At 39.1% G+C, this 20,371-nt stretch overlaps 1 protein-coding gene across 2 annotated transcripts in view; it reads left to right on the forward strand.

The window, feature by feature from the left end:
- Positions 1-20,371, forward strand: part of AEBP2 (AE binding protein 2) — an 81,912-nt gene that overhangs the window by 21,703 nt on the left and 39,838 nt on the right. For both annotated transcript variants that reach the window (XM_011954875.1, XM_011954882.1), the window contains exons 2-3: positions 1,719-1,926; positions 11,994-12,101. In XM_011954875.1, the coding sequence (XP_011810265.1) occupies positions 1,719-1,926; positions 11,994-12,101 (316 nt within the window). The remainder of the gene's footprint in view (positions 1-1,718; positions 1,927-11,993; positions 12,102-20,371) is intronic.

The raw sequence follows: 20,371 nt of genomic DNA on the forward strand, positions 1-20,371 counted from the left end.
TCTCAGCTCACTGCAATCTCCGCCTCCTGGGTTCACGCCATTCTCCTGCCTCAGCCTCCCGAGTAGCTGGGACTGCAGGCACACACCACCATGCCTGGCTAATTTTTTGTATTTTTAGTAGAGACGGAGTTTCACCATGTTAGCTAGGATGATCTCGATCTCCTGATCTTGTGATCTGCCCGTTGCAGTCTCCCAAAGTGCTGGGATTATAGGCATGAGCCACTGTGACCTGCCTGAATGTTCTTTTTTTTAAGAGGGTATATGCTGTGGTTGACTGTCATGATGCCTGCAACTTTGAAATGATTCAGAGAAACAGATTACAGATAGCAAATACGGTAAAAATGTTAATTGAATTCAGATTTAGCTATATTTTGTGTCTTTGAAATTTTCCATGATAAAAACTTGGCAGGAGGGAAGCATACTTCTTTAAAGTTAATATAATTTTCACAACTTGACTTGTGTTATTTCTTAAATTGCAAGCAGATACACACCTTTTCACAGATGTAGTCTGAAAACATTCTTCCTCTTGACCCTTATGATTGAAGTGACTTTCATGTAATTTATTTATTGAGAAGATTTTGAAAAAAGAAAATTAAGTGAATTGCTTTTAAAATTAAGGAAAAAGTGTGGTACATTTTATTAAGATGTGAATTTTTGATCATTTTAACCACTAATAATATAATTTTTTTAATAAATAAAAGAGTTACTACTATGTAATACTTTATTTTATTTTTTGAGACAGAGTTTTGCTCTTGTTGACCAGGCTGGAGTGCAGTGGTGCAATCTCCACTCACTCCAACCTCTGCCTCCCAGGTTCAAGAGATTCTCCTGCCTCAGCCTCCCGAGTAGCTGGGATTACCGGCACCTGCCACCACACCCGGCTAATTTTTTGTATTTTTAGTAGCAGTGGGGTTTCACCATGTTGAGCAGGCTGGTCTCGAACTCCTGGCCTCAGGTAGTCCACCCGCCTCGGCCTCCCAAAGTGCTGGGATTACAGGAGTGATCCACCACGTCCAGCCATATGTAATACTTTAGTAAATAAAAATTAAAAGGGATTGATTGACATTTTCAGTCTTGTTTTTATGGCTAGAGATGAGTTAAAAAAATAAAATAAAATTTTAGGGCCAGGAAAAGATTTTTTATTTGGACTTTAGAAAAATCAGAGACCAGTTTTCTCTCTTCTGCTTTTTTATTTAGCAGGGAAAATACTGCAAAATCTCCCCAATTCTTTGATATGAAAAGGAGTAGGATGTGGCAGCAGTTATATTTTCAGATTAATGATTAGAAGAGATTTCAGGTCAACAAGTGATTTGCAGAGCCATAAAGATAATGCTTTGATTATGTATTATTTACAGCTGGAAACTCTTACTTTCTCATGCTTCTTTGAACTGTGGAAGGGATGAGATGTGATAAGCTGTGTGTGGGTGTGGGTGTAGTTTGTTTTCTGTAAGATACAGTATTGAGTTCATGCCTGCCAAAAGTTGCTTAAATTATTCCATATCTGATTTTGAGGTACTGTCATGTTTCTGTCTTGATTTGTACTTCATTGCCAACTAATTAATATCAAAGCATTGTTGTTTTCTAATGGAGAATATGGTTACTATGCTTTGCTCACATGGAGCAGAATGTCAAGTGGTAATCTTAATTAAGTATTTATAAGATCATATTCATGTTAGTATATTTCTAGGAATAACACAGCCTTTTTTCTTCTTTTGTAGCATAAGCAGTACTATAATGGATGTAGACAGCACAATTTCCAGTGGGCGTTCAACTCCAGCAATGATGAATGGACAAGGAAGCACTACTTCTTCAAGCAAAAATATTGCCTATAATTGTTGTTGGGACCAGTGCCAGGCTTGCTTCAACTCTAGCCCAGATCTGGCAGATCACATCCGTTCCATACATGTAGATGGTCAGCGAGGAGGGGTTGGTTTTGTCATTTCTTTTTTTCACTCCCTGTTTTCGTTAGTTTTATTATAATTGCTAGTTAGGCTTTTTTGCTGAAAGTAATTTGGGATTATTTTTACAAAGGCTTAATTTTTTCAAGTGAATTTTTAATAATTATTTCCCATATACTTGATAGAGTCAAATAAAAATAGGGTATGTGTTGGATTTTAGTTTGCTTTTAGCTACGTTATTTTGAAGAAATTAGACTTTTAAAAATATAGTAGGTGACAGTATTATAAATGAATACAGTGTATTCCAGGGTTCTGATGTTTTGAGTTGAGAACATTTAGAAATAGCACTGTCTTGGTTTTCTTTGTTAGAGGATCCTAAATTATTCCTGATGCTTAAATTAACTGGGGAGACTATTGGTACCAGGATTAGTATATGCAATTCTATTAAATGACAACCTGAACTCATTATTTGTGAGTGAGAGTTGATCATCTTTCCCAGAACTGATTTAGATGGAAAGTTCTGATTCGTCAGTATTGACCTATATCCTTTCAGGAATACATTTAATTGTGTCAGTTCATGTAACTTCTATTAGGTACTGAATAAAGAGCTAAGCAAATGGGTAAGCCAAAAGTAATGTGGCAGAATATTAATTTATACATTGTTTCAGCTTTACCTAGATTTTTGTTGAATAGTTATCACACTTAGTGCATTTTTCAGAAATTAATGTCACAGTGTAAGGGCAAGTAATTTATTAATATTAGGCCCCACATTTCTTATCAGCCTGCCATCACTATTGAAGAACAGATAACTAATATAGTAAAAACCATCATGGTTTAAGTTAGTGGATAACTGTTTCCAAGGTTCTGTTGATACTTAGAGTATAGTATTGATCTTTTTTTTTTAAACATCCAACCAAGTCAACATTTCTAACATTTTTTAAGCAGTGATGTCATACTTGAATTTTTTTTTTTTTTTTGAGATTGAGTCTTGCTCTGTTGCCCAGGCTGGAGTGCAGTGGCGTGATCTTGGCTCACCACAGCTTCTGCCTCCTGAGTTCAAGTGATTCTCCTGCCTTAACCTCCTGAGTAGCTGGGATTACAGGTGCTCGCCACTGTGCCTGGCTAATTTTTGTTTGTATTTTTAGTAGAGATGGGGTTTTGCCATGTTGGCTAGGCTGGTCTTGAACTCGTGAACTCAAGTGATCCACCCGCCTTGGCCTCCCAGAGTGCTGGGATTACAGGCATGAGTCACCATATGTGGCTGAAATTTCTTTTAAGACATATTTTTCCCTGTCAGAATATATTATAATGTGTCAGCAGTCTTTTGATTACTCAAACTTGATAAGTGAACACTTGTACATTTGTCTTCTTGTTAGAGTTAATAGGTATGATGTCTGAGTAACCAGTAAAATGTTATACTTACCTATGATTTGTTAATTAACTGTGTCCCCTCATACTGTATTTTCAGTGTAAAACCCAGGTCAGTGGTTAGGCTACTTTGGTAACCCAGCCTTCTCCCCCAAGCCATATATCAGATACTTAGAGTGAAATATCTTAGCAAGTTGGTTTTCTGGCTTTTGTAGGTCTGCTTTTTGTAAGCCAGTGCTTGATGTCACTTGGTATATACCATTTTTGAGCATCATGGCATGATACTTTTTTGTCACTTGACTTAGCAGCTGTATATAGAATCATGAGCTATTTGGAAGATCACTGGGCTTCTCTTAGTAGATGTGGGAGCGGGAGAATTTCACATTTCTGAGTCTTGGAATCCCGCAAGTTGAGTTGGCATACAGCCTGATGAGAATTTCAGCCCTTTCCAGATTTTTAGAAAAAATACAATTACAGTCTGATTTTTATTTTTTAAAAAATTAAATTTTTTTTTTTTTTGAGACAGAGTTTGGTTCTCGTTGCCCAGTCTGGAGTGCAGTGGTGTGGTCTCAGCTCACTGCAACCTCTGCCTCCTGGGTTCAGGTGATTCTCCTGCCTCAGCCTCCCGAGTATCTGGGATTACAGGCGTGAGCCACCATGCCCGGCTAATTTTTTTTGTATTTTTGGTAGAGACGGGATTTCACCATGTTGGCCAGGCTGGTCTCGAACTCCTGACCTCAGGTGGTCCACCCGCCTCGGCCTCCCAAAATGCTGGGATTACAAGTGTGAGCCACCGCACCCGGCCAAGACTGATTTTTAAAATAAATATGTCATGTAATCACAGTAACTGTATACATGTACCTTGCTGATATTATAGAATTAGACATGAAATGTTGGCATTTTTCCCGTAAGTATAATATTGAAATGAAAAATCTCCCATGTCATTTCTTGAACCCTTATTCAGAATATCACTTGATTACCAATAATAAGATTCTGTAGCTGATTTTAAGAGTAATGCTATTTGGCCGGGTGCGGTGGCTCGTGCCTGTAATCTCAGCTCTTTGGGAGGCTGAGGCGGGCAGATCATGAGGTCAGGAGTTTGAGACCAGCCTGGCCAATGTGGTGAAACCCCCATCTCTACTAAAAATACAAAAATTAGCTGGGTATGGTTGTGCGCCCCTGTAGTCCCAGCTACTGGGGAGGCTGAGGCAGAAGAACTGCTTGAACCCGGGAGGCGGAGGTTGCAGTGAGCTGAGATCACGCCACTTCACTCCAGCCTGGGCGACAGAATGAGACTCTGTCTCAAAAAATAAAATAAAATAAGAAGAGTAATGCTATTTTGACCAAAGATAGGAGTCCTGATCTTTGAAGGACATTATTTGCTAAACTGTAAATGTGAAGGATCAAATAATGTAGAAAATGCATCCCAGTTTTTTCCCACACACCAGTCATTAGGATATAGACTATGGTTTGTTTGTTTGTTTGTTTGTAGAGATGAGGTTTCACCATGTTGCCCAGGCTGGTCTCCAACTCCTGGACTCCAGCGGTCTGCCCGTCTTGGTCTCTAAAAGTGCTGAGAGTATAATAGACTATGTGTTTTGAATGATAAAATATGAATGAGAATTTGAAAATTTAGTACTACTATAAAAGACAAGAGAACTCGATCTGATTTTGTGCTTTGAGATTGACTTTTGTGTTTGTCTTTTCTTTTCTTTCCTTTCTTTTGTTTTGTTTTGTTTTGTTTTGTTTTGAGATGGAATCTCTTGTTGCCCCGGCTGGAGTGCAGTGGCGCGACCTCAGCTCACTACAACCTCTGCCTCGGGTTCAAGCAATTCTCCTGCCTCAGCATCTCAAGTAGCTGGGATTACAAATGTGCACCACCAAACCCAGCCAATTTTTGTGTTTTTAGTATGGATGGGGTTTCACCATGTTGGCCAGGCTGGTCTTGAACTCCTGACCTAAGGAGTTCCTGAGGAGGACCTGATCGTCCTCCTCAGCCTCCCAAGGTGCTGGGATTACAGGCGTGAGCCACCATGCCTAGCAGGTTTTGTGTTTTGAAGCGTAGTTGTTGGTTGGAACATCAGATTTTTTTCTTTGAAATGAACTTTAAGGAAACAAAAACATTTTCGGCTGGGCGCAGTAATCCCAGCACTTTGGAAAGCTGAGGCAGGTAGATCACTTGAGCTCAGGAGTTTTCAGGCTAGCCTGGGCAACATGACAAAATCCTGTCTCTACAAAAATTAGCTGGGTGTGGTGGCACACGCCTGTGGTCTTAGCCACTCAAGGGGATGAGGTGGGAGAATTGCTTGAGCCTAGGAGGTTGAGGTGCTGTGAGATCGCACCACTGCACTCCAGCCTGGATGGCAGAGTGAGATCCTGTCCCAAAAAAAAGAACAAAAAACAATTTTAATATACAGTTCAGGGGCTTTAAGTACATTCACCTTATTATGTAATCGTCACCCACTGTCTCCAGAACTTGTAAATTATCATCCCAAATTGAAATCTATATCCATTAAACAAACTTACTGTCTGCTCCCACTCGCTCCTGGTAACCACAGTTCTACTTTCTATCTCTGTGTGTTTGACTGTTGTAGGTATCTAATATAAGTAGAAAACACCTGATTTTGTTGGCTTAATTATTTTTTTAGATTTCTTATTTCTTCTTTCTCTCTTAAGTGTTAAAGTGTCATCATGGAACAGAAACAGATGAGGAAAAAATTGGTAACCCTAGAAGATTTTATGCTTCTGATTATTGAAAGATGACAATTTTACTGGAGCAGTAAGTTAGCAAGATCTAAACTATATTAATTTCTGTTCTTTTTCTCATTCCACTATAATCTTTACCCTGGGGAGAAAAGCAAAACCATTATATAACCACTTAGCATTGTTTTTTTCCCCCTTTTAAGCTGTTTATGTTGCTCTGTTCATGTGAACTTCTTTGGAGGCTGAAGTCAAGTGGAATTTAGATTTTCCTGGCCTGATTTCTACATTAAAATCAAACTAATCATTTAAACACCAAATTATGAATACACTTTTTTTTCCTTAGAGATGAGGTCTCACTGTGTTGCCCATTCTGGTCTTGTCTTGGCTTCCTAAAGTGCTAGAATTAGAGGCGTGAGCCACCATGCCCCGACCAATACACCTTTTTTAAAAAAAATCATCAGAGTGCTTTCTACAATTTCAAAAATAAAAACAAAACAGGCAAAAAGAGAATCAAACCTATCTTTAGTGTTAAGTATGATAGAATTTTGTTACTGTTGCCCAGGCTGGAGTGCAGTGGTGCAATCTCCTCTCACTGCAACCTCCACCTCCCAGGTTTGAGTAATTCTCCTATGTCAGCCTCCTAACTTGCTGGGACTACAGGTGTGCTCCACCACACCTGACTTACTTTTGTATTTTTAGTAGAGATGGGGTTTCACCATGTTGGCCAGCCTAGTCTCAAACTCCTGAGCTCAGGTGATCCACCCACCTCTGGCTCCCGAAGTGCTGGGATTACAGGCCTAAGCCACTGTGCCTGGCCTAGGTCCGTTCTTCTGTGTGTGACTGATTTCTGAAGATTAGGCTCTGAGTTATCTTACTAATCAAGTTTCAAATCCCAGTGTCCTCTTAATATACACCTAAGTCTTGGAAAGTGGGGAACTTAAGGACTTTAGAGGCTCAGTGTAAAATATATTACTGCTCTTTCTTTCTCCGCTATTTCTCACATAAAAACAATTTCTGGAAAGCTGTTTAGGTTTCTTGATCTAGGATTTATTTTCTGTGTCATTTCAGGTTTACTTTTGCGTATATTCTTTGGTGTGTTTTTTTGCTGAGAGGCAAAGCGAGGCGATTTTGGGCAAGGGAGGAATATGATACGATGTTGTTGGAAGACTTGAATGAGTCCAGTTAACTATAGCACTCAGGAGGTCAAGGTTGCAGTGAGCTATGGTTGTGCCTCTGCCTTCCAGCCTAGATGATAGAGCAAGACTCTGTCTCATTTAAAAAAAAAAAAAAAAGAAAAATAAGGCTTGATGGTACCATGGAATCATCCATCCACCCCCTCTGCCTGACTTTTGTGTTTTTTGTTTTTTGTTTTTTTTGTTAATGAGACAGAGTCTTACTGTGTTGTCCAACTCCTGGGCTTAAGCAGCGCTCCCACCTCAGCTTCTTGAGTTCCTGGGATTCCAGGCATGTACCACCACACTCAGCTGGCCTACCTGACTTTAGATGGTGTCGCTCTTTTCTTTTTGTGTCATTTTACTGAAAACAAGATCATTTACTCAGTATAATTAGGCCTTTATTTTGGCATGTAGATTATTCTGTTAACTTGTTCTGCTTTTAGAATATATTTCGCTGATTTTAATTTACTGGTAATAACTGAATTTCCTTGTGCATACTTACTCTGGCAGGTTAACATTGCATTTTTTTGCAGTGGATTTTTCATTTATTTACAGAAAGATTTCATGGATTCATTTGTGCTCTTCAGGTGCATAGGTGTTTGTGCATTTGTCTGTACTATCATACAAGCCATTTTAAGTATAGGCCATTCAAATACATTCAAATAAATACACTGGTACAAGGATACACTGGTTCAAGGATATTGACCAAAGTAAAGGAGACTCAGGCAGCTCTTGGCTCCCAGGTTTGTACCGTCCTTACTCGCTTTGGGCGTTTTGGAGAAGATTCCTGAAGGTAAAACCTGTTCTGATAGAAACTCAGTACTTTGTAGTGTTCTTAACAGAAAGCCGAAACCTCCCTGTAACACTGAAATTTTAGACATCTACATCTCATGTGTAAGGCCCTTGTACAGTTGGAGATTTCTTTGGCAGTCCAAAATATATATGTATGTTTTTTGAGATGGAGTCTCTTTCTGTCACCCAGGCTGGGGTGTAGTGGGGCCGTCTCAGCTCACTGCAACTTCTGCCTCCTAGGTTCAAGCAATCCTCCTGCCTCAGTCTCCCAAGTAGCTGGGATTACAGGCATGTGTCATCACACCTGGTTAAGTTTTTGTATTTTTAGTAGAGGTGGGATTTCACCATGTTGGCCAGGCTGGTCTTGAACTCCTGACCTCAAGTGATCTACTCACCTTGGCCTCTCAGAGTGCTGGGATTACAGGCGTGAGCCACTGCACCTGGCCCAAAAATATTCTTTTAATGCCTGTGTGAGTTTAAAATTTTTTTTCTTGGACATTCTGGCAGGAAAACCTGATGGCAGTTATTTTGAGAAGGAACCTTTGGTGTCTAATATAAACCCAGTTATTTCATTGACTGGTCTTTCTGAGATAATATAACTTGTATTTTCATAGTGTTTTGGACTTACCAAATGTGTGCTCAGAGTATTTCTGATGAAAAAGGAAGTAGATGATTCTTCCAAGATTACATAGCTACAAAGTGAAAGAGCTGGATTGAATTCAGTTTATCTTCTTACAAAAAAATACTTATCTAGGATCCCACTGTTGGCTCCAGTCGGAGTGCAGTGGCATGATCTTAGCTCACATAGCCTCAAACTCCTGGACTCAGGCAATCCTTCTACCTCAGTGTAGTAGCTGGGACTGTAGGCATGCATCACTACGTCTGGCTACTTTAAACGTTTTCAGAGTTGGGATCTTGCTGTGTTGCCCATACTGGTCTGAAAATCTGTCTTGTAGCCATCATCTTGCCTCAGCCGACCGAGCAGCTGGGATTCCAGGCACGAGTCACTATGCTCAGCAGGTTGTTTTCTATTTCTGTTATGTCTAATACAGCCTAATATGACACAATTTGCTGTATCATGAGAGACTAGACTTTGGACCCCTGTGTCTTACTCTGTTAAAATAGCCAGACCTTAATTCATTTTAAAATAGAAGAACCATGGCAAATTATATTCTTGAACATACTCCTTCCAAATTTGGATATATTGGAATCCTATTTGATTTTTCAGAGTTAATCTTTTTTTTTTTTTTGAGACGGAGTCTCGCTCTCTCACCCAGGCTGGAGTGCAGTGGCTGGATCTCAGCTCACTGCAAGCTCCTCCGCCCGGGTTTACGCCATTCTCCTGCTTCAGCCTCCCGAGTAGCTGGGACTACAGGCGCCCGCCACCTCACCCGCTAGTTTTTTGTATTTTTTTAGTAGAGACGGGGTTTCACCGTGTTAGCCAGGATGGTCTCGATCTCCTGACCTCATGATCCGCCCATCTCGGCCTTCCAAAGTGCTGGGATTACAGGCTTGAGCCACCGCGCCTGGCCTAGCTCTATAGTCATGTTTGCTCATAGGAAAAAAAAATAGAAGCCAGATACTGCTGTTTTCACCAAATTTAGTGATTGAGTATTGTTAGGTAGAGGCAGTGCTTATTTCGAAGGAACTAAATCCTATCTTTAGTAAGAGTATTGCAGAGTGGGGCAGGGGGGAGTCACTTAAGAATCCTTTTAACGTTAAGGAGAATCCTTCTGTCACAAAAGTTGTTACAGGAATGATGTTGATATTGTTCTCAAATACTTTCTTTAAGGCATTTCTGTTTATGTATTAGGTTAGTGCACAAGTAATTGCCTTTTTTTCAATTACATTAATGGCAAAAAGAGCAATTACTTGCGCACCAAACTAATAGTGTGATTTCTGAGAGAATTTTAAACCAACCCCTGATTCCTCTTCTTTATTACTTGGATTGAAAAATAAGACTTTGAGTCTATTAGTAGTTTTTTTTTTTTTTTTTTGAGACAAGATCTGTCTCTTACTGCCCAGGCTGGAGTTCAATGGCATAATCATAGCAGCTCACTGTAGCTTTGCCCTCTCCGGCTCAAGCAATTCTCCCACCTCAGCCTTCTAAGTCGCTGGGACTACAGGTGGACACCACCATGGCTGGTTAATTTTTGTATATTTTATATAGACAGGGTTGTGGCATGTTGCCCAGGCTGGCCTCATTACTGGGCTCAAGCAGTCCTCCTGCTTTGGCCTTCCAAAGTGCTAGGGTTAGAGGTGTGAGCCACTGTGCCTGGTGAGTCTAGTAGTCTTGATTTCAAAAATTGATAGCATTAATTACCCATGTGTGATTATTAAACAATATTGAATTAATTTCTATAGCATTTAAGTTTTTTGTTTTTTGCTTTTTTTTTTTTTTGGAGAGAAGGTCTCACTCTGTCACCTACACTGGAGTGCAGTAGTGCCATCATGGCTCACTGCAGCCTTCATCTCTTGGGCTCGATCAATCATCCTGCCTCAGCTACCGCACCCCCCCCTCCACCGCCCCTGAGTAGCTGGGACTACAGGTGCATATGCCATTATGTCTAGCCAATTTTTTTTGTTACGTTTGTAGAGACAGGGTTTTGCCATGTTGCCCAGGCTGGTCTCGAGCTCCTGAGCTCAAGCCATCCCCGTCGGCCTCCCAGAGTGCTGGAATTGCCGGTGTGAGCCACCACGTTGGGTGCATATAAGTATTGCTTTGTATTTTTTTCTGTTCCTAGGTTTATTTTTAAAAGTTACTTTTAACTCTGAGAACCTTGGCCATTAGTTTATAAACATGTTCTAGGGTTGGGAATTTTGAGTATGAAGGAGGTAATGTTATGAGTTCCTTTATCTCATACTTAAAGAAACTAGCAAATTCGTTGTGGAGTCAGGATATGCAGTAACTTCTCTAAACAGTCTTGTCAAATGGCAGTGTTGGTATTGCCTTGTTTATACCTATTTGACATAAGATGATTTTGTTTTTGAGTAAAAATTGACCTCAATTATTTGTTTATAGACTGTCAGTTTTTCTAGTCTATTAAAAATTTTTATTTTAGGCTGGCTGAAGAAAGATTGTATATCTGTCTTGTGTTCTATTTGTATGTAGTGTATTACAATCTTCAAAGTGTGACTCTATGATTGTTCTTACCTTAGAAAAGAATAGAGCCTTTAAGTAGTTCTTTCAAGATAATGATTGTGGTAGACCCTTTTTTTCCTGATGTTGGGAAGCAGTTTTCAGTGTTTGGTTTGATGGAAATATCATCAGTTAGGAAATTGACGTGTCACTGGTAGGAAGATGATAAAGATTAGTTTGTTAGTTTTGGTGCTTTCCACACCTAGTTATACTTAGTACCCTGAACCTAGAATGTGGGTCTATGATGAAAGTATGGTAGCTCATGTCTGTTGTTTTTATTACTGTATTACCTTAATATTTTGTATTCAATTTGTTTCATAACAAAATTTCATATTCCAGACAGGGTCTCGAATATGTCTCTATGTCATAATCGAGATAGAAATAATTCTTCATGATTACAACAATGTAAGAACAAATATTGTTAGTATGCTTGTGAGACCAGGATATCACCAGTAAAAAATTGTAATTTGATAATTTTCATTCATTCTTTGAAGTTGAAAATATCAGTGTCTTCTAATTAACATTTATTGGTCATTTCATTAATTTTTTTATGCCTTTATATTTTCCTGCTATTTAAAATTAGTAGATGTTTGTTCTTTTGTGCAGTAAATACAAAAATGTAAATAATGGCCCATGGTCTCAGTTCCGAGGGATATGTTGCTAATGTTGTATATGTTTCCTTCTGAATGGTATTCTGTGATCTATGTTTCTATTCCTTACTGAAGGTGTGGTCAGTAGCATTAAGGGTGGCTCATACTAGGATGTTTTGACAGTTTGTATTAAGCATTTTGATTGGCTTGTACATTCAATAGTTCTTGTCAGTTGAAGACTTGTAACATGTTAATTTGAATGTATGAGGAATCAAACTCTTCTTGAGATAAGTCATGAAAATTAATATGGCTTTGTTTTTCTTAACAGGTATTTGTTTGCTTATGGAAAGGTTGTAAAGTATATAACACTCCATCTACCAGTCAAAGTTGGTTACAGAGGCATATGCTGACACACAGTGGAGACAAACCTTTCAAGGTAAGGATGTATGTGTATAAATTTTATTTATTTATTTATTTATGACACAGAGTCTCACTCTGTTGCCCAGGCTGGAGTGCAATGGTGCCATCTTGGCTCCCTGCAGCCTCCACTTGCTGTGTTCAAGCGATTTTCCTGCCTCATCCTCCTGAGTAGCTGGGACTACAGACGTATTCCACCACATCTGGCTAATTTTTGTACTTTTAGTGGAGATGGTGTTTCACTATGTTGGCCAGGCTGGTCTCAAACTCTTGACCTCAGGTGATTCTCCCACCTCGGCCACCCAAAGTGTTGGGATTACAGGCGCGAGCCACAGCGCCTGGCTGGCTTTTTTTTTTTTTTGAGACGGAGTTCACTCTGTTGCCAGACTGGAGGGCAGTGGTATGATCTCAGCTCACTGCAAGCTCCGCCTCCCAGGTTCACACCATTCTCCTGCTTCAGCCTCCCAAGTAGCTGGGACTACAGGTGCCTGCCACAACGCCTGGCTAATTTTTTGTATTTTAGTAGAGACAGGGTTTCACCATGTTGGCCAGGATGGTTTCAATCTCCTGACCTCGTGATCCGCCTGCCTTGGCCTCCCAAAGTGCTGGGATTACAGGCGTGAGCCACTGCGCACAGCCTGTTGTTTTCTTTTAAATGTTAGCTTAAGCTGACATGTTTCCTAATAGGCATAATTTTGTTCCTCTAAATTTTTTTAAAAACAACCATTTGTTTTAAGATTCTTGTACATACATTGAATTTCAAAAGTAGGTGGAGATTAAGCTCATTTGGTCTGTTTTTTCTATTTGAAGTACAGAAGTGTTGCTGTTGGATTAGGGTCTTGAAAATAGCTAGTGGTAGACCAATGACTGGAAGCCATGTTGGTTTTTTTTCATACTTGGTGGTCTGGTTATGTTTTCTTACTGGCAAAGGTTTCGGCATTTTCATTAGCAAACAGCATTGACTATTATATAAAATCAATAAGTTGTAGGACATTAAAGGACTTGATTCCTTTCACTCAGTTTTGAGGTCACACTACTGAGGTTAGTTGTAATTAGTTGTAAATCACTTTTGTCAAATTAGATGTATTCTGGGAAATCTTTATAAAGAGCAAGTTTCTGTAAAAATCTATTCCGTTTATCTTTATGAAAAATAAAATATTTTGGTTTCTATTTATGGAAAGTAGCATATACCATAGAGATTAAAAGTTTGTGTTTAAAGGAGTTTAATAGTTGTTAAAACCACATTTACTGAAATGAATACTGTGCCAGTAACTTCCCTTGGGTTTTATAGAGAGTGAGGTAATTCTTGTGGAGTTGCTTTTAAAAACAACTTTTTTGGAAAAAGCAATCAACAAAACATTATAACAAAAGTTTACGCTAAGAATTATTTGTCTCTCTCGTTCCTGTTTCCCTGCTTCCTCCCAAATATATAATTATTATTTGCTTCTTGTGATTTTTTTCTAGTACTTCCTTATGCATCCACAAGCAGATAAATATGTAGTCTCATTCTCCTTTCTTACCCAAAGTTTAGTAAATTAAATACTATCTGTACCTTGCTTTAAAAAGAAGCAAACTTAATTTTAGAGCAGCTTTAAATACACAGGTTACTTGTTTTTCTATAAACCAAGTTTCTTCCATTCTTGAAATATTATATTGTATATATGTACCTTCTTTTTTGTTTTAATTTGAATAGTCTCCATCCCACCACAAGATGGAGTCTTGCTCTGTCGCCCAGGCTGGAGTGCAGTGGCATGATCTTGGCTCACTGCAACCTCCCCATCTTGGGTTCAAGCGATTCTCCTGCCTCAGCCTCCCGAGTAGCTGGGATTACAGGCACATGCCATCACACCCAGCAAATTTTTGTATTCTTAGTAGAGATGGGGTTTCACCATATTGGCCAGGCTAGTCTTGAACTCTTGACTTTGTGATCCGCCTACCTTGGTCTTCCAAAGTGCTGGGATTAACCACATCTGGCCCTAATTTGAATAGTTTTTGGGTAACAGGTGGTTTTTGGTTACATTGAATAAATTCCTTAGTGGTGATTTCTGAGATTTTGGTGCACCTGTCACCTGAGCTGCGTACACTGTACCCAGTGTGTAGTCTTTTATACCTAACTACCCCCACCCTTCCCTCCTAGTCCCCAAAGTCTATTATATCATTCTTATGCCTGCTCGTAGCTTAGCTCCTAATTACAAGTGAGAACGATACTTGGTTTTCCTTTCCTGAGTTACTTCATTTAGACTAATGGTCTCCAACTCCATCCAGGTTTCCGTGAAAGCCATATTTTCCTTTTTATGGCTTGAGTAGTATTTCGTGGGGTATGTGTGTGTGTGTGTCTGAATATATATATATATATATCACATTTTCTTTATCCACTTACTGATTGAAGGGCATTTACCCTGGGTCCAGTTTTGCAGTTGCGAGTTGTGCTGCTGTAAACATGTGTGCAAGTGTCTTTTTCATATAATGACTTTTTCCCCTCTGGATAGGTAACCAGTGGTGGGATTGCAGGATCAAATGGTAGTTCTACTTTTATTTAAGAAATCTCTGTACGGTTTTCTATAGTGATTGTATTAGTTTATATTTTCACCACCAGTGTAAAAGTGTTCCCTTTTTACCATATCCATGCCAACATCTATTGTTTTTTGCCTTTTAAATTGTGGCTATTCTTCCAGCAATAAGGTGGTATTGTGTTGTGTTGTATATCTTCTTTTGAGAAATGCTTATTCATATCATTTGCCCACTTTTCGATGGGATTATTATTCTTTTTTTTCTTGTTGATTTGTTTTTAGTTCCTTATTGATTCTGGACACTAGTCCTTTGTTGGATGCATAGTTTGCAAATATTTTCTCTCATTCTGTGGGTCGTCTGTTTATTCTGCTGATTATTTCTTTTTATGTGCAGAAGCTTTAGTTTAATTAGGTTTCATCTGTTTATTTTTGTTCTTGTTGCATTTACTTTAGGGTTCTTGGTCATAAACTCTGCCTAAGCCAATGTCTGGAAGAGTTTTTCCAATGTTATCTTCCAGAATTTTTATGGTTTAAGGTCTTAGATTTAAGTCTTTGCTCCATCTTGAGTTGATTTTTGTATAAGGTGAGAAATGAGGATCCAGTTTCATTCTTCTGCATGTGGGTTGGCAGTTATCCCAGCAGCATTTGTTGCAAAGGATATCCTTTCCCCACTTTATGGTTTTTTGTGTTTATTTTTTAGAGACTCAGTCTCACTCTGTCACCCAGACCAGAGTGCAGTGGCGTGATCTTGACTCACTGCAACCTCTGCCTCCCAAGGTCAACCAATTCTCCCGCCTCAGACTCCTGAGTAGCTGGGATTACAAGTGCCTGCCACCATGTCTAGCTAATTTTTGTATTTTTAGTAGAAACAGGGTTTTACCCTGTTGGTCAGGCTGGTCTCCAACTCCTGACCTGAAGTGATCTGCCCGCCTAGGTCTCCCAAAATGCTGGGATTACACGCATGAGTCACCAATATTTGACTTTAATTTCTGGGATCTCTATTACATTGGTCTATGTGTCTATTTTATTCCAGGACCATGTTGTTTTGGTAACCATAGCCTTGCAGTGTAGAAAGTCAGATAATGTGATGCCTCCAGATTTGTTCTTTTTGCTTAGTCTTGCTTTGGCTATCTGGGCTCTCTTCCGGTTCCATATGAATATTAGGATTGTTTCTAGTTCTGTGAAGATTGATGATAGTACTTTGATGGGAATTGCGTTGAATCTGTAGATTGCTTTTGGCAGTATTATCATTTTCACAATATTAATTCTACCCATCCATGAGCATGGGATGTGTTTTCATTTGGTGGTGGTGTAGATGATTTCTTTCAGCAGTGTTTTGTAGTTTTGTTTGTAGACATCTTTCACCTCCTTGGTTAGGTCTATTCCTAAGTATTTTATTTTTTTGTAGCTGTTGTAATAGGGGTTAAGTTCTTGATTTTTTTCTCAACTTCATCATTGTTGGTGTAGAGCAGTGCTACTAATTTACGTTGATTTTGTATCCTGAAAGTTTACTGAATTTGTTTGTCAGACTACAAGCTTTTTGGATGAGTCTTTAGGGTTTTCTAGATATACTATCATATCATCAACAAACAGCGACAGTTTGACTTCCTCTTTACCTATTTGGATGTCCTTTATTTCTTTTCTCTGATTGCTCTGGCTAGGACATCCAGTACTTATGTTGAATGGAAGTGGGTAAGAGTGGACATCCTTGTCTTGTTCTCATTTCTCACGGTGAATGCTTTCAACTTTTTCCCGTTCAGTAGAATATGGGCTGTGGGTTTGTAATATATGCATTTTATTACGTTAAGGTATGTTACTTCTATGCCAGTTTTGCTGAGGGTTTTAATCATAAAGGGCTGCTGGATTTTTTTGTTATATGCTTTTTCTGCATCTATTGAGATCACATGATTTTTTTAAAAACTCTTTTTATGTGATACATCACATTTACTGACTTGTGGATGTTAAACCATCCCTGCATCCATGGTATGAAACCCACTGATCATGGTGGATTGCCTTTTTGATAGGCTGTTGGATTCGGTTAGCTAGTATTTTGTTGAGGATTTTTGCATCTGTGTTATCAGGGATATTGGTCTGTAGATTTATTTTTTTGTTATATCCTTTCCTGATTTTGGTATTAGGGTGATACTGGCTTCATAGAATGATTTAGGGGAGGATTCCCTCTTTCTCTGTCTTTTGGAATAGTTTCATTAAGATTGGCACCAAGTCTTTTTGAATGTCTGATAGAATTCATCTGTGAATCCGACTGGTCCCAGACTTTTTGTTGACAATTTTTTATTACTGTTTCAATCTCTCTGCTTGTTATTGGTCTGTTCAGAGTTTTTATTTCTTCTGATGTAATCTAGGAGGGTTGTATATTTCCCGGAGTTTATCCTCTCCTTTAGATTTTCTAGTTTGTGCATGTAAAGGTATTCATAGTAGCCTTGAATGATCTTTGTATTTCTGTGGTATCGGTTGTAATATCTTTCATTTTGTTTCTAATTGAGCTTATTTAGATATCTTTCTTCTTTTCTTGGTTAGTCTCATTAATGGTCTATCAATTTTATCTTTTCAAAGAACCAGCTTGTTCATTTATCTTTTGTATTTTTGTTGTTCTTTTGGTTTCATTTAGCACTGTTCTGGTCTTTGTTATTTATTTATTTTCTTCTGCTGGGTTTGGGTTTTGTTTGTTCTTTCTGGTTTCTCTAATTCCTTGAGGTATGACCTTAGATTGCCTATTTGTGACCTTTCAGACTTTTCTTTTTTTTGAGACAGAGTCTCACTCTATCGTCCAGGCTGGAGTGCAGTGACATGATCTCGGCTCACTGCAACCTCTGCTTCCTGGGTTCAAGTGAGTCTCCTGTCTCAGCCTCCCAAGTAAGCTGAGATTACAGGCGTGGGCCACCATACCCAGCTAAGTTTTGTGTTTTTACAGGGTTTCACCATGTTGCCCAGACTGGTCTCAAACTCCTGACCTCAGGTGATCCACCTGCCAAGGCCTCCTAAAGTGCTGGGATTACAGGCGTGAACCACCTTGTCTGGCATTTGATGTAGGCATTTAATGGTTGAACTTTTCCTCTTAGCACCGCTTTTGCTGTATCCCAGTGGTTTTGATAAGTTGTGACATTATATTATTGTTCAAAGAATTTTTAAATTTCCACCTTGATTTCATTGTTGACTCAAGGATTATTCCAGAGCAGATTAGTTAATTTCCATATGTTTGTATAGTTTTCAGGGTTCCTTTTGGAGTTAATTTCCAGTTTCATTCCACTGTGGTCTGATAGGATACTTGATATAATTTAGATTTTCTTAAATTTATAGAGACTTGTTTTGTGAGCTATCATATGGTCTGTCTTGGTCTATCCATGTCCTGATGAAAATAATGTATATCCTGGCCAGGCATGGTAGGTCTCACACTTTGGGAGGCCAAAGCAGGTGGATGGCTTTAGCTTAGGAGTTTGAGACCAGCCTGGGCAACATGGTGAAACTTTGTCTCAACAAAAACTAAAGGATTAGCTGAACATGGTGGTGCACACTTGTAGTCCCAGCTACTCGGGAGGCTGAGGTGGGAGGATTGACTGAGCCTGGGAGGCAGAGATTGCAGTGAGCCAAGATTGCGCCACTGCACTTTAGTCTGGGTGACAGGCCTCAAAAAAAAAAGTATATTCTGCAGTTTCTGAGTAGAATGTTCTGTGAATACTTGTTAAGTTCATTTGTTACAGGGTGTAGTTTAAAATCCATTATTTCTTGATTTATTTTTGGTCTTGATGACCTGTCTAATGCTGTCAGTGGAGTATTGAAGTCTCCCACTATTATTTGGAAAACTTACTTTAGGGGAATAACTGAGGAAAACTTCCCCTGGCCTTGCTAGAGATGTAGACATCCAAATATCAGAAGCTCAAAGAACAGCTGAGAAATTTATCGCAAAAAGATCATCACCTAGGCACACAGTCATCAGGTTATCTAAAGTCAAGATACAATTATTATTACATTATTATGTTGCTAGGATTGTTATTTGCTGTGTTTATTGTGTTGCTGTCTATCTTATTTGTTAGGTCTAGTAATTGTTTTATGAATTTGGGAGTTCCAGTTGGGTGCATATATATTTAGGATTGTTATTTTCCTATTGGACTAATTCTTTTATTATTTAATGTCCCTCTGTGTGTGTGTGAGTTTTTTTTTTGTTTTTTTTTTTACTATTGTTGCTTTCAAGTCTGTTTTGTCGGATATAATAATAGCTACGTCTGCTTCCTTTTGGTTTCTATTTGCATGGAGTATCTTTTTCTACCCCTTTACCTTAAGTTTATGTGAGTCCTTATGTGTTAGGTGAATCTCTTGAAGACAGCAGATACTTGGTTGGTGGGATTTTATCCATTCTCCCATTCTCTATCTTTTAAATGTAGCATTTAGGCCATTTATATTCGGCATTAGGATTGAGATACGAAGTACTGTTGTATTCATCATGCTTTTTGTTGCCTTAATAGCTGGTTTTTTTTTTTCCCCTTCATTGTGTTACTGTTTTATAGGTCCTATGAGATTTATGCTTTAAGGAGGTTCTTTTTTGTCTTGTTTTTGTCATGGAGTCTCACTCTGTTGCCCATACTGGAGTGCAGTGACACAATCTTGGCTCTCTGCAACCTCAGCCTCTCGGGTTCAAGCAATTCTCTCTGCCTCACCCTCCCAAGTAGCTGGGATTATAGGTGCCTACCAGCACGCCTGGCTCATTTTTGTATTTTTTAGTAGGGACAGGGTTTTGCCATGTTGGCCAGGGTGGTCTTGAAGCCTGGCCTTAGGTCATCTGCCCACCTTGGCCTCCCAAAGTGCGGGGATTACAGGCATGAGCCACTGCGCCCAGCCGAGGAGGTTCTATTTTGGTGTGTTTTGAGCTTTTATTTCAAGATTTAGAACTTCTTTTAGCATTTCTTGTAGTGCTGGCTTGGTAGTGGCAAATTCTCTTAGCCTTTGTTTGTCTGAAAAAGACTTGATTTCTCCTTCATTTATGAAGCTTAGTTTTGCTGGATACAGTATTCTTGGCTGATAATTATTTTGTTTCAGGCAGCCGAAGATGGGACCCCAGTCTCTTCTGGCTTGTAAGGTTTCTGCTGAGAAATCTGCTGTTAATCTGACAGGTTTTTCTTTATAGGTTATCTGATGCTTTTATCCCATAGCTCTTAATATTCTTTACTGCATCTTGACTTCAGATAACCTGATGACAGTGTGCCTAGGTGATGATCTTTTTAATGAATTTCTCAGCAGTTCTTTGAGCTTCTTGTATTTGGATGTGTACATCTTTAGCAAGGCCAGGGAAGTTTTCCTCAGTTATTCCCCTCAAGTAAGTTTTCCAGACTTGTAGATTTCTCTTCTTTTTCAGAAACACCAGTTATTCTTAGGTTTGGTTGTTTGATGTAATCCCACATTTCGTGGATACTTTGTTAATTTTTTTTTAAATTATCTTTTCTTTGTCTTTGTCTGATGGGGTTATTTTGAAAGCTTTGTCTTTGAGCTCTGAAATTCTTTCTTCTACTTGTTCTAGCCTGTTGTTGAAACTTTCCAGTGCATCTTTTTTTTTTTTTTGGGGAGACCAAGTCTCACTCTGTTGCCCAGGCTGGAGTGCAGTGGTGCTATCTCCACTCACTGCAGCCTCCGCCTCCCAGGTTCAAGTGATACTCTTGCTTCATCCTCCCAAGTAACTGGGATTACAGGTGCCCAGCACCACGCCCGGCTAATTTTTGTATTTTTTTTTTAGTAGAGACAGGGTTTCATCATGTTGGCCAGGCTGGTC

The sequence above is a fragment of the Colobus angolensis genome, unplaced genomic scaffold, assembly GCF_000951035.1.
Source record: "Colobus angolensis palliatus isolate OR3802 unplaced genomic scaffold, Cang.pa_1.0 Scaffold11, whole genome shotgun sequence".
NCBI classification, from domain to species: Eukaryota; Metazoa; Chordata; class Mammalia; order Primates; family Cercopithecidae; genus Colobus; species Colobus angolensis.